Source organism: Neovison vison, chromosome 2, assembly GCF_020171115.1.
Source record: "Neovison vison isolate M4711 chromosome 2, ASM_NN_V1, whole genome shotgun sequence".
In the NCBI taxonomy this organism is placed as follows: domain Eukaryota; kingdom Metazoa; phylum Chordata; class Mammalia; order Carnivora; family Mustelidae; genus Neogale; species Neogale vison.
The window spans coordinates 70,342,329-70,357,247 of NC_058092.1; the positions used below are offsets into that span (position 1 = coordinate 70,342,329).

Here is a 14,919-nt window from a genome sequence, read left to right on the forward strand (position 1 = left end):
TAACTTTTTAATTATAATATGTCTTCATTTAGATCTCTTTGGGTTCATCTTGTTTGTAAATATCCATGCCTCCTGGACCTAGATATTTGTTTCTTTATCCATGTTAGAGAAATTTTCAGCCATTAATTTTTTCAAATAAGTTTTCAGCACTTTTGCTCTCTCTTCTCCTTTTGGGATATCCATATTGTGACTATATTGTGAGTGTTAGTGTACTCATTTCACAGTTCCCGTAAGCTATCATCATTTAAAATTGTTCTTTTCTTTTTGCTGTTCTCTTTGGGTGGCTTCCACAACCCTGTCGTCCAGGTCACTGATCCATTCTTCCGTGTCATCTAGTCTGCTATTGGTTCTCCTCAGTGCATTGTTCAGTTCTGTTATTGTATTCTTCAGCTCTGTGAATTCTGTTTGGTACTTTTTTACACTTTCTATCTTTGTTGAAGTTCTTGGTGATTCCTCCATTTCTTCCCTGAGTTCAGTGAGCATCTTATGACCATTTCTTTGAACTCTTTACCAGGTAACTCACTTATCTCTGTTTCATGAAGGTTATTTTGCTGGGGTTTTATTTTGCTCTTTCATTCGGAACATTTTCCTCTGTTTTCTCGTTTTGCTGACTCCCTGTGTTTGTTTCTGTTTATGATGCAAAACAGCTATTCTCCCTGTCTTGAAGGAGTTGATCTGTATAGGAAATGAGCCTTATCATTTAGCCTTGCCCTTTCTCTTAATTGAGCTGTCTCTCTGATTATTTTTGACCAGTGGGGTCCAGAAAGACAATTCCCCCAAGTGACTTGAGCCTGGCCTTCAGGGGCAAACTGTGTGAGTTGTACATGCTCATTGGTATTCATAAAATCATGCATAATATATAAGAAGGTGCAGGGCTGCTCACCCACTATGTGTATGGGGGCTATGAGTGCTGGGGGGATGCAACAGCTTGACTGCTGTGTCTGGCAGTTCTATGCCTATAGGGCTGGGAATTGGAATGGCTCACCTGTCCTGTTGTGCAAACAGGACTGGAGCATGGTGGGGTGGGGGTGGGAGCAATGGACTTAACCTATGATCTAGGCTTTTCTCAAATAGCTGCTTTTTGTATTGGATCCTGTGGCAAGTGGATCTATGTGGGAGAACCTTAAGAGCAAAATCTTTTCTCTATAGCCCACTGTTCTCCTGAACATAATTACTGTTGGTTTTCAAAACCAGATATTTTGGGACTTGTTTGTCTAGTGCAGGACCTAAGGGCTGGGGTGTCTAGTATGGGGTACAAACCTCTTGCTCCTTAGGGAGAAGCTCCATTGATAGTTTGTTTTGTTTTGCTTAAATTTCTCCTGATTGTGGGTTGCTGCACTGGGGGTAGGTTTTTTGGCAAGAGCATGTCTCTTCCTCTCTTACTCTTCTTGGTGTGGTCCTTTTACCCTTTGCTGTGGAGCAGGTGTTCAGTTAGTTCTCAAGATTTTTTCACAGGGGATTGTTTAATTTGTAGCTATATATTTTTTGTATCCATGGAAGGAGGTGAGTTCAGGATTTTGTTATGCTACCACCTTGAACCACCTTCCCAGGCATTATTTTTCTGTATTTAGTATTTTCTGCCCCATTATGTCTCCCTTCTCTTTCTGGGACTCCAATTGCATATTTTTTTAAATGGCTTGAAATGACTTCATCAGGTAATTGAAGATTGATTCATTATTTCTTTTTTATCATGCTCTCTGGCACCAGTTTATTAATATCTGTTGATGAATCTTTAAGTCCATTGATTCTCTGCAGTATCCCAACATGCTTTTAATCTTTTTGAATGGATTATCTTCATTTTAGACACTGTATTTTTTATTTCCAGAATTTCCATTTGATTTCCTTCCATCCTTCCTTCCTTCCTTCCTTCTTCCCTTCCTCCCTCCTTCTCTCCTTCCTTCTTTCTTTAGTTCCTTTTATTTTTCATATCATTCTAGAATTCCCCATATCCAACCATCATATATATCTTTACCTATAGTTTATAATATTTTTAGTAGTTATTTTATTTTATTTTTTAAAGATTTATTTATTTGAGAGAGAGAGAGCACAAGCAGTGGGAGCAGCAGGCCAAGCGAGGAGCCTGATGTGGGACTCGATCTCAGGACCACAGAATCATGATCTGAGACACAGGCAGATGCTTAACTGAATGAACCACCCAGGTGTCCCTTTAATAGTTATTTTAATGTTCTTGTCTGCTAATCACAAAATCTGCAACTGGAAGGCAGCTATGCTCACCACTATACCACCAACGCCAAAATCTGCAATTGTTTTTGTGACTTTTTCTATAATGTCTTTCTACCCAACAAGACCATAAACTTTAGAAATCATGGCTGGTTGATTCTCTTTTTTATCCAGAGAGAAAATACCTATTATGTATTTATTGAGAGAGGGAATGAATAAAAGATCAGACCACCTAGTAGCACAGTTTTGCGAGAGCAATGCCATTTTAAAAAGCTCATAAATACACTTGTAGCAAAATTTTGAACCAAGAACAAAATATAAAGATGGTTCCAAAGGCATATATATATTTCACCTCCAGAACGATAAAATACTGGGAGTCATTTTGTTCAAACTTTTTAATTTTTCAGTTTATCCTGGTATAATTCCTAATTACTAAAGTTCAGTTATTCTGGTATAAAAAGGGTTTCTGGCTGGAAGTATCATAGATATAATAGAATGAATAAACACAAAACCTCCTGATTTGTCAATTCTTATAATTTCCTTAAGCTTGGAAGACAATAGTCATTATTTTTATGATTCCTTTTTCATGATCTTCCATAATATTTTCTAATAGCAATAAATCCCATATGACTTACATACAAATAGACCATTAAGGTTAAGATCATGCAACTGCAAGTGAGCAGTTATTCTCTTTCTTTGCCTCCCTCCCTCCCTCCTTCCCTCCTTCTTCAGTTCCCTCCCTCCAGCCATCCATATTTCTCACTCTATCTCTCAAAACCTAAATCAACTGGTAAAACATCACAAATCTGAGTAGAAAGGCATTTAGTGTACTTGATCCTAGAAAATAGCTATTTCCTTTAAATCCGTTAAGAATTTAGCTTGACTGATAGTCCCAAATAAAATGCCAAGTAGAAGTCAACACCTTTGAGATAGTCTCACAAACGTCTCTGTAGACTATGTGGAATAAGATAAGTTAAAAAATAAAAGTGTGTCAAGTAGAGTCAGGTGACAAAACTCCAATATCATTTTTTAAATGTTACTGTAATTCAAGCAAATTTGAACAAAAGGTATGGAGTTGGGAAATCCCGATAATGAAAATGACTACATCCATATCCATACATAGTAACAACTCAAGGAGGCTAATGCCTCCAACTACTTTTATTTCATAATATAGACTCTTAAGAATCTTAAAAAACAAGAGACTGCCTGTTGTTTTTGCTTCATTAGAGTCATGTATAGTTACTGTTTATAGAATATCAATAATGCAGTTTGTAGCTCTGCATAATTAAAGGCACCCTTTATGTTAATAAAATAACACAGAAAGAAACTGCACAATCCAAGGCATAAATATGTTGATGCATTTGGTCTTATTTCAGGCAAGCTTAATTACAAAGACATGGGTGCCTGCTATACCTATAAAAATATTTTTCTGTCACTTAGAGCTATCAAACCTTATACCCATTTATGATATTAGTGAGAAAGAGCAAACATCATCATAATGGCCCACCAGTGAATACTTGTAGCTGTGGCCGTCTAGACTATGAATCTGCAGATAGAAGCGTATGTAAATGGAGAGAGGCTTTCCACACACACACATACACACAAGGAGACAGTAAATTATTCTCTGAGTCTATTTTAAAAGGCCAACCAACAGAAAAAGCTGAGGAAATATATCTCTAATGTGCATCATTAGTGTCAGAGGCAGTAATTGTGATAAGGCAAAATTCACAGGACTTGAATCAGAAGACCCAGTTTGAGTTCCAGCTTCACTTGTTCTTAGCTGTGTGCTATTGGGCAAGTCACTTAACCGCTCTGAGCCTTAAATTCCTAATTACTAAAGTTGAGATCAATAATTAATAAGTCATGCATTTGGCATTGAGACTATCCAAGAGTTAGAGTTGTTTATATTTGTGCATATTTTTATTAAAGTCTAAGCCTAGCACATACTGCGCAGTTAACAAATATTTATTCCACTCGCCCTTCCTATCTGACAGAATTGTGGTGATCAAGTGAGACAGTGTCTATAAATGTGCTTTACTTAACTAAGACAGATATCACTACTTTTTCTATTTTTGTGTCCAAAAATATGAGCTCATATTAGCTTCTACTTCAGACTAAATTATTGCAATTCATCTTAAATTTGGAAGATAACTCAGGAATGAATTGTCAAATAGAGAGCAGGAAAATCCACATATTGTTGGGCAAAATTGAATCCTGAGCACCCAAACAGAGAGTGAGCTGATTCTGAGACGATCACAGACAGTTGTAGTAGCTTTTGGGATTCTAATGTTTGCTGGAGTCCCAAGTAGAACAGTTCTTATGGACATGCAGAATAAGCAATTGTCTACTTCTGATTTGAGAGGTACTATTGCAATCCTTGCATTTCCATAAATAGGCAGGTCCCAGAGAGATCATTTTATTATAATTGTTATAGGGGTTACATAAGATCACATCTAAGAAAGCACTTGGTAAGGAATCATTCACTCACCACCTGACACTGTCATCATCGTCGCCATAATCATTATCATAATTTGGTCCCATTCCCAACAAATTACTCCTGGCAGAGAAAATAGGCAAATTTTATTCACACTAAAATGTCATTACAGAATAGGAGAGATCAAGATCACCCCCTTTTACCCTGCTTTGGGAACAGGGAAAGAAGTGTGACCTGAAGTCACACTAAATGCCTTTTCACTCAGAAGGAACAGAAACAATTTTGCCAACAGATAATACTTGTTGATAATAGACCAGGCACTAAAATAATCTCATTACATTTATTATCTTATTTAAAAAATTAGGTAAGGGATGACTTAATTAGAACATTTGTAAAGGATTTATGAGATAATTCTGAGACACTAATACTATACTTTTTTTGATAGTGGGTATGGAGACTGGAATTTCTTTAGCCATCCTATAAAATAGAGCCGTCCTATAAAATAAGCTATCCTGAGAACAAAGGTGACACACTAAGCAGGGTAGAACCAAGGGAAACACAGAGATGTAATACCACAGTCTTGACTAAAGTATAAATGAAGTCCAATATATCCTTTTATTTCTATTTTTTAAGTCAATATTATTTGCATTTTCATGATACTTAACAATAAAATATAAATAAATAGCATCATGCTTGCCCACTCTCTTTAAGCCTTAGCTTAATTTCGATCCTATTTTAAGGAATGTCATCTATCAGGTGTGTATACCTACCATGCCAAAATCCACCCATAATTTTCTACATAACAATATATTGAGCCCGTCAAAGAGTGGCACAAGTTATAACTGAGAGAAAGCAACCTATGTAAGAAAGAAGTGCTTGGAGAATTTTCTTCTTTCACTGAACTTAAATCTACTTAGGGTTAATTTTCTGTGTTAACTTGACTTGGTTACAGAGTGCCCAGACATTTGATCAAACATTCTTTTGCGTGTATCTCTGAAGGTGTTTCTATATCAAGGTTGACATTTGAAGCCATAGATTAAGGTAGATTGCCCTGCCCAATATGAGTTATAGCTCGTCCAATTAATTGAAGACCTAAATAGAACAAAAAGCTGAATAAAAAGGAATTCCTCCTGCCTGACTGTATTGAACTGGGACATCAGTCTTTTCCTGCTTTTAGACTTAAACTGAGACATCTGCTCTTCTTGGGCCCCGAGCTTGGTGGCCTTCAGACTGGCACTTACATTACCATTTTTCCTGGTTCTTGACGCTTAGGGCTCAGCCTAGAACTAGATCATCAGCAGTTCTGGGTCTCCAGTTTGTCAACTACACATCTTGGAGCTGCTTAGCTTCCATAATCATTTAGCCAATTCTTATGATAAATCTCCTGATATGCAAGTAAGAGAACCTGGAGAAAGTATTTTGAAAAATACTTTGAAAAGAAAGGAAGCACACTGGATGAGATCCACACTCAATATTGACGTTTTCTCTCAGGACACTATGAGTTTTGTAGTTCATGCAGAGACAGAACTCAAGCAGAAAGCAGCAATTTTATTTGACTGGGAAATCATATGTTTGAATTCACAGCTCCCGCAATAGTAGGAAATGGAGACGGCGACACCAAAGAAAGATGAAACTTCAAAAAGAGCAGTCACAAGTATGCAAATTCCCCTCCGATTTTGGGATGACCCTAAACACGCGTAACTCAAGACTTCAGATACACTAGGAGAAAACAACACCCGGAATACTTAAGAACTGAGGAGAGATTTCGGTAGTGGCCCGTTACCGAAGAGATGGGGTTCAGAGTTCAGGTCCTGCCAACTTAGAGGGACTTAGTAAACACCTTGTGCTTTCAGTTTACACCAAAAGTCTATACTGAAGGATAAAATGAAAACCAAAGGAGACTCCTTCTAACAAAGCTTCAAACTAGGCCTCCAGTTGTTAATCTGCATGCTAGAACAGAAGTTATAAACCTTTATAAAAACTTAAAAAATTGAAAAGATAATGATAATGGGCAAAGATACGGGGTAGTTAGAAAGACATGGAAATTCAACAAAAGAACCAAATGGAAACTCTAAACTTGAAGGGAAAAAAAAGAAACAATATGTGAAATCAGCAATTTCTTAGATTAGATTAACAGCATACTGCATAACAGAAGAAAGAATGGGTGGAGTTGAATACTCAAGGGGAAAAAAAGATTAAAACAAATGAGTAAAATCTTAAAGACTTATGGGACAAAATTTAGCCATCTAATATACATGTAATTGGAATTTTAGAAAGGAAATAGAGGAAAGAGGGCAGAAAAGATAATTTCTTTTATCCAGATTAAGGAAGTTCAGAGAACCCCAGGAAGGACAAATATCAAAACAGAACAAAACAAACAAATAAAACTAGATAGATTAGAGTCCAACTTACATATGCCAAAAAAAAGAAAAAAAAATAATTTGTTGAGAGGGAGGTGGAGACCCATTACTTACAAGGTCTGATTTACTTGCAGTCATACTTCCTTACATTTTACTTAAGTTTTAAGTTTTAACTTTAAGTTTAATTTTAAGTTTAAAGTTAAACTTTAAATTAAGTTTTAAGATTTACTTAAGTCCATACTTACAAGGATTGATTACTTATAAGAGAACAACATTAAGAACGACTTCGCATCACAAACAGTAAAGGCCAGAGATGAGGAAGCATCACATTTAAGTGCTGTAAGAAAAAAATATGTTAACCTGAGATAACAGAGAAGCAAAATCACCCTTAAGAGATGAAAGTCAAATAAATTCACTTGCAGAAAATAAAAATCTAGAGAATGTGTTGTCTATGGATTTACACTACAAGAAATTCTAGAGCTCCCTCAATAATAATAACAGATAGAAATAAAAGTCTGTAAGAAGTAATTTAATGGTAAGTATGTGGGTAAAAAGAGAAGATTCTTAAAAGACATTTTTTTCTTTTATTAAATTCTTTAGAAGTTAATTCATAGTTTAAACAAAAAATAGTGACCCTTTTTATAGGGCTTATCCTAGATCTAAAGTAAAATTTACTATAACAGTAACATAATAGACTAGAGGACATATTAATATAACTGTAATGCTCTACAGTTCTTACTTTTATAAGAAATAGTATGTTAATTCGTAAGAGAATGTTAAGTCTGTGCATTGTAACATTTAGAATAATCCAGTAATGAAATGGTACAAAGAAAAGAAGCCAAAAATCAAGTAAGACAATAAAAGGAATACTTAAAAAAATGCCCAACTCACTCAATAGAAGCCAGAAAAGCAGGGACAAAAAATCAAAGGGCATAGAAAAAAAAAAAAAATACAGCAAGATAAGGGATATAAACGCAATAATTACATTAAATGTTTTTAGTAAAATATAACTCAAATTTATATAGAGATGCCAATATATCAATGTAAAAAAAAAAACAATTCAGTATGCCCAGATAAAGATGATGGATTAAATACAGACATTTAATTTCTGCTCATCACTTACAATATATAAACACAGTAAAGCAGGAGTAAATTTTCTTTTTCCTTTTTGTCCAAAATGGTGTTTCAGGTGTTAATCGTCCAATCAAAGAGAATATGAAGGGTGACAACAGCATTGAAATATATATTCCAGGGATGCCAGGGTGGCTCAGTCGGTTAAGCCTCTGCCTTTGGCTCGGGTCATGATCCCAGGCTTCTGGGATGGAGTCCCACATCAGGCTCCTTGCTCAACAAGGAGACTGCTTCTCTCTCTGCCTCTACCTGCTTGTGCTCTCTCTCTGTCTCTGAAAAATAAATAAATAAAATCTTTTTTTAAAAAAAATAAATAAATAAAATGTATATTTCATAAAGTGGGAAAAGAGAAAATAGAGGGGAGGAAATCATCAATAAAATAAGTCAAGAAAATGTCACAGAAGTAAAAGATAAGACCTTCCAGATTTAAAGAGCCTACCAAACAACCAAAAGACATGGATTAATTAACCTACATCATGATGAAATTTCAAAGCACTGAAGACAAATAGCTTTGAGAGAGAGCTTCAAAGCACTGAAGACAAATAGCTTTGAGAGAGAGCTAAATCAAAAATAAAAACATGACTTATACAAAAATATGGACTTTTTAAGGGTAATATTTTCACTTGGAGTGAAGTAAGACTGCGCAATTCTGAGAAAAAAAAAACAATTTCTAACCTAGAATTGCATACCAGTGGCTTACAATTTTGCTTTTGTATACTATTTTTCAAGAAGCTAATAAAGAACAGAACCCAATAATTTAAGCAACAACATCAAAATACAAGAAAAAGGGAAAAAGTAATCCAAGAAAGAGAATCCATTGCAGGATGAAAGTTAAAGTAATCCCCAGTGTGATGGTAATGGAAAATCTAATTCAACTGCTGTGTAACACGTCAGGAATCTCCAGGAGAGATTTTTTTTTTTTTTAGAAAGAAAATGTCCAATAAATCCTATTAAAATTCTCCTAAATTCTATTAAAAATCCTTTTAAAACATAATAGGATTTAATCTAGTAAAAGGAAATGTGCACAATTTAGGGAAAATTTGGGTTTGAAATACTGACAGTATATATTATACTAAGGCAACAACAACAAAACTAAGTGTGGGAAAAGAATCCATGCTATATCTGCTTAAACAGCAACAAGACAGTTTTGACAGGGCTGCTAGTAGTTAAAGGAGAAAATCATGAAGATGGAAGCCGAAGCAGAAGCTCAGATTCCTCACTGCATTCTTGGATGGCACACAGGCATCTAATGCAGTCAGAAATCAAACTAGGGGGGCACCTGGGTGGCTCAGTGGGTTAAAGCCTCTGCCTTCGGCTCAGGTCATGATCCCAGGGTCCTGGGATCAAGCCCCGCATTCGGCTGTCTGCTCCGCGGAGAGCCTGCTTCCTCCTCTCTCTCTCTGCCTGCCTCTCTGCCTACTTGTGATCTCTCTCTGTCAAATAAATAAATAAAATCTTTAAAAAAAATTAAAAAAAAAAGAAATCAAACTAGGAGAGAGACTTCTAAATTGCATGATTAAGGAAACACCAACACTTACTAGCATTATCAGTGGCAAGGATCCAGTCAGTAGTAAGATGGTAAGGAAACCAACACTATTCTTTCTGCACACTGTTTATGAATAGGGATGACCTACCCCTTTAACGTGTTGTGGTCAGCTTCTGAGATGGCCTTTAATGATTCATACTTGCTAGTGTTCAAAGCTTTGTTTAATTTTTTTCCCTTTGAGTGTAGGCTGGACATATTGATTCATTTGTAAAGAACAGAATGCAGTAGAATGTCACCTCCTCAGTTAGACTGTAAGAACACTGTGTCCTCAATCTTTGGTTCTCTCTCTCTGTTGGATTGTTCACTATAGAGGAAGCCAGCTGCCATGTCATGGGACAGCCCTGTGGAGAAGCCCAGGTGACCTTGGAAACAGAACTTCTGAATCTTGACAAAGGCCACATAAGTGAAATTTAGAAGTAAATCCTCCTTTAGTCAGTCTTGAAATTATCAGCCTGGTACCTCTCCTTGATTACATTCTCATAAGACACTGAAATGTAACCACCCAGCTTAATCACTCCTGGATTTCTGACTTACAGTAACTGTGAGATAATAAATATCTGTTCTTTGAAATTGCTAAGTTCTGAAGTAATCTGTTATGCAACAATAAATAGCTAATATACCTAATGTGACTGGAGAGCTGAAATAAGCCTTGTAGCTGTAGCTTCTATAGCATGGAAAATGAATGATCTGATTTACCCCCTCAGTTCTCTACCAAAAATGATTGCCTTAAGCATTCAGTTGTGGCCAGGTTTAGAATTTTTTAAGAGGTCAACTTGCAAAGAATTTTTGGACAAACAAACTTTTGATTCTCACCTTGTATATTCTCTCTGATCGCAAAAGTAGGACATTATAGATCATATACTAATATATCAGCAGCTTGTACAATTTCAACCCAAAATCGTTTTGGTGCTAATCACAGATACGGCTATAGTAGACTCTGGAGGATGGATACAGCAGAGAAAAAAAATTCAAACAATGACTCCTGCAAGCCTTCCACTATATAAAACTGTGGCAATGCTGACCTGACCAAGAAAAGAGGTCCCAAAATTCTTATTAGGGTATCTTAAATAACCATCCTTCTCATTATACTTTTCTACTTGGTAATAATCTATATCAAATATGAAGCTGGTCAAAATGTAGTACCCTCTTGGGTAACCAACACTCAAACTTATTCTATTGTATAAAACAACTCTGGCCAGAGTCTAAGCCTGTCAACAGTGTCTCCAAGTGTCAGTCCTCACCCAGCTGGGCATTTGATTGGCATGACAGATACATTCCAGTTGTAGTCAGATCAATCATCCCTACATGGGAATAAAAATTCTGAGGTTGTGAAGTATTATAACTTCAATTATCACCACTCTTCTTCAGGAAGATAGCTTATTTGATACCAGAAAACAATTCATGGAAAACTCAGAATGGCTGGATAATCCGTTCTGGGCATCATGTCAGAGTCTCTTTAAGCAGATGGGGTAAAAATATCTAGCTACATAGGAGCACATTATCCCACCCAGAGAACTCCATTTATAGTCATGAAGTTCAAGTCACTGCCAGCTCCCATGGATCTTATATTCTAGTGGGTGACATAGACAATAGGGAGTTAATAAATAAACAGGACCATTTGAAGGAATTGTGAATGATATGAAGAAAAAATGAATTGTATATAGAGTGACTAAAAAGGATATGGGGGAGCTATTAAATAGGGTTGCTGAAACAAGCTCCCCTAAAAGATAACACTTGTGTTCAGGACTGAATTATAAAGATCTAGTCTTAGAAAGATTTGGGAGGGGCACCTGAGTGGCTCAGTCAGTTAAGCATCTGCCTTTGGCTCAGGTCATGTCACAGGGTCCTGGGATCTAGGCCAGCATCAGGTTCCCTGCTCAGTTTGGGAGTCTGCTTCTCCCTCTCTCCCTCCCGCTGCTCATGCTCTCTGCATGCTCTCTGTCTCTCTCCCTTTCTCAAATATATAAAATTAAAAAAAAAAAAGGAAAGAAAGAAAGATTTGGGAGTAGAATATTTTGGATGGCCTGAAAGGCAAGATTACAATAAGGAATAAACTTAGTATGTCCCCAGTAAAGGAAGCTACTGTGCCTGAGAAGTAAGCAGGAGAGTACTAAGGGGAAAAAAGAATTCCAAGAGGCACAGGGCCATGTAGGTCTGTGCATGTTTTGGTAAGCATTTTAAACTTTATTTGGAGTATGAGCTGAAACCACTGGAAGGGTTTAAGCTAAAAAGTGATAGGATCTGATTCAAGTTTTTGAAGAGATACCTTTCTACACTGGCTGATAAAGTATATAGTTTGGAGCAGGAAGTCCAAAGAGTAGATCATTGAAGAAGTTCAAACAATGGAAGACGGTGGTTTGGAATGGATGGAGGAAGTGGAGTGACAATATGTAGACATGGTCAGGAAGTAGTTTGGAGACAAATCTTTAGAACTTGTTGATGTAGGGGCACCTGGGTGGCTTGGTGGGTTAAACCTCTGCCTTCAGCTTATGTCGTGGTCTCAGGGTCCTGGAATCGAGCCCCATATCACGCTCTCTGCTCCGCAGGAAGCCTACATCCCCCCCCCCCAGCCCTGTGCCTGCCTCTCTGCCTACTTGTGATCTCTCTTTCTGTCAAATAAATAAATAAAATCTTAAAAAAAAAAAAGAACTTGCTGATGTATTAGAAATGAGGAGGAGAGAAGGGAAAGAGAAAAATCAAAGATGAATCCCAAAGATTTGCTTTGAGGAGGAGCACCACAGGTAATAGAGGAGGAGGTGAAATAAATTCCACTATTTTAATTTATGTAATATTGAGATACCTGTTAATCATTATGATAAAGATATTGAGATGGAGGCAGTTTGAAGAGAGACCTTTAGATGAACAAATTTGAACTAATGGTAAAAATATGGAGTTATCAGCACAAAGATGGTGTTTAAAATTATGGAGCTAGATATGGTCAATAAAGGGAAGATCCTTAGTTATCATCATCAGGATCACTGGGTTTTTCAGTTAAGATAGAACAATTCCTGGGTTTTCCACATCTGAATCACTGAGAGATCAAAGAGTGACTTCTTCAGTCAGCTAATGATATGCTTAGGTCATGGTGCCTTTGGGAACCTAAACTATCCATATTCTTCAGGTATGTAGACTCAGTGATAACACAGTTAGTATAGTTACTTTATGCAAGTGACTAGTGTTTCTCTTTAATGCTATAATTTTCAAAGGAGAGGAAAAGGAATTACTGTGTTAAATCCTTATATGGATCCATACGATGATGCAGCCAGTTGTATGGAGGTGTTACTAAATGGTGTTTTAACAGAATGGCTTAGTCCTGTTGATTCATTTTAGAAAATAGATTACCATAAAATATGTGGCAATTTGAAGAATCTCTGTAATGACTACTTTAAATATTGTCTAAATAAGTATTTACATAACTCTTTTCCCTTGAAGCTGTTAGTGCCTGTTAATTAGTACCTGTCTAAGTGTTCCAGCATAAGCAGCTGTACACCCATTGCTAAATGCAATAAAAAATATGACACATTTCATTTCAGAGAAGTCTTGAGTTCTTCTCACATATTTTTTAAGACTGAAGATTGTTCTGATTTTTTCCCATTACATCACAAGAGGTGTATTGCTTTTTTGCAGGAAAACCATCAAGCATTTGAGCAAGAAAAAAAATGATATGATAGTGATGATGATGATGATGATGATGATAGTGATGATGGTGATGGTGATGATGATGATGATGATAGTGATGATAATAGTGATGATGATGGTGATGATGATGGTGATGATGATGGTGGTGATGATGGTGATGATGATGATGATGATGGTGATGATGATGATGATGATGGTGATGATGATGATGATAGTGATGATGATAGTGATGATGATGGTGATGATGATGGTGATACTGTTACCAATTATGATGGTGGCGGTATTCCTCATGCAGACGTTAGTGATCATAACTAACCTTCACTGACATACTACTATAGCACAAGCATTAGGATAGGAGCTTGAACTATGTTGTCACAACTCTGCAAAATGCACATTATTTACTCATTTTGCCAATAAAGAAAATGGAATTGCTTTAGAAGATAAGCACAATAAATTACTTGTCCAAATTCACTTGGCTAGTAAGTAAGGCTAGGATCTGAATCTTGGTCCATCTAATTCCACAGTATTTATCCTTTCCACTTTATCCATCTTGTGCATCATCTTGTCTCAGTTCTCTGCCTTTATGCCAGTCACACATCTACATTTAAATGCAAATGAAGATTATTCCTAAGTCAAATTTGTGTGAATATATGTGTTTAAATTCCTAAGGATATAGCACCAGTTGCTATAAATCCAAAAGAAATCTGGCTTCACAAGTTTTAGCCAATGCCCCATCTATAAACCCTGAGGCCCCACCATTTAAAGACTCTTTTGGACACCTAATTGCCTGAAGGTACCAACACAACAAATCAGTAGTGTTAAACTGTAGTCTCTTCCCCTCCCCAACTGATGATAGACTCAGTATACAAATAACATAGGCTCCTGGAATAAGCTAACTGTGGGAAAATCTGTCCTATAGGGACTCCAGAGTTCTGGTTTGCCCCAGTGGTACTTGTTTGAAAATTTACCCTTTGCTTTGTGCTTTCTCTTTCCTGCCTCTTTTCTCCACTCTCTTAACAATATTTTCTGAGATCACTTGCCAAATAGCCTACTTCTCAAACCCTAGCCTCAGGGTTTACTTCTGAGGGAACTCAAATTAATCATGGATTTTTTATTTCTAAGTAGGATTTGTATTTCTCATATATGTCCACACTTTTATTCTGGCTTCGAAATTTTGGATCACCTATTGAGAATGTACAACAAAGAGAATATTTAAGCAGATTGCAGGCAATGTTGTATCCACCATGGTAAATTTTCTTCACCTTTATAATAAAATAAAGTTTCTACCTTGCTCACTATAGTCAGTTCTCAATCCCTGTCTATTAGGTTTGGGGCAGCTTTACTTTCCAACTAAAGGATATTTGCTTTTTGGCCACTAACAGTGAAATTCCTGGAACTCTCTATATTAATCTAGTGTAGTCCTTTATGTGCAGTAAACAAGAGTGTAGGGCACAATGGAATCTCATATTTCATCATGGTTGCTATAGCACTCCTGACCTCAACCCAAAATTTTGAGAGTATAGGGCTGCCCCCAAACAAGTGTGGTTGAGTTATTTCATTTACTTGACACTTTTGACAGAAGGGAGAGAATGTTTCATTCTTCAGGACTAATTTCTATAGAGGTTTGA

The 14,919-nt window shown here is 36.6% G+C and overlaps 1 protein-coding gene across 1 annotated transcript in view; it reads right to left on the bottom strand.

Moving 5' to 3' along the window:
* Window positions 1–13,146, bottom strand: part of LOC122899136 (GTPase NRas-like) — a 53,811-nt gene extending 40,665 nt beyond the window's left edge. The window contains 2 exon segments of the mRNA XM_044236773.1: window positions 4,670–4,738; window positions 13,109–13,146. Of these exon segments, the coding sequence (XP_044092708.1) occupies window positions 4,670–4,738; window positions 13,109–13,146 (107 nt within the window).
* Between the last annotated feature and the right edge of the window lie 1,773 nt (window positions 13,147–14,919).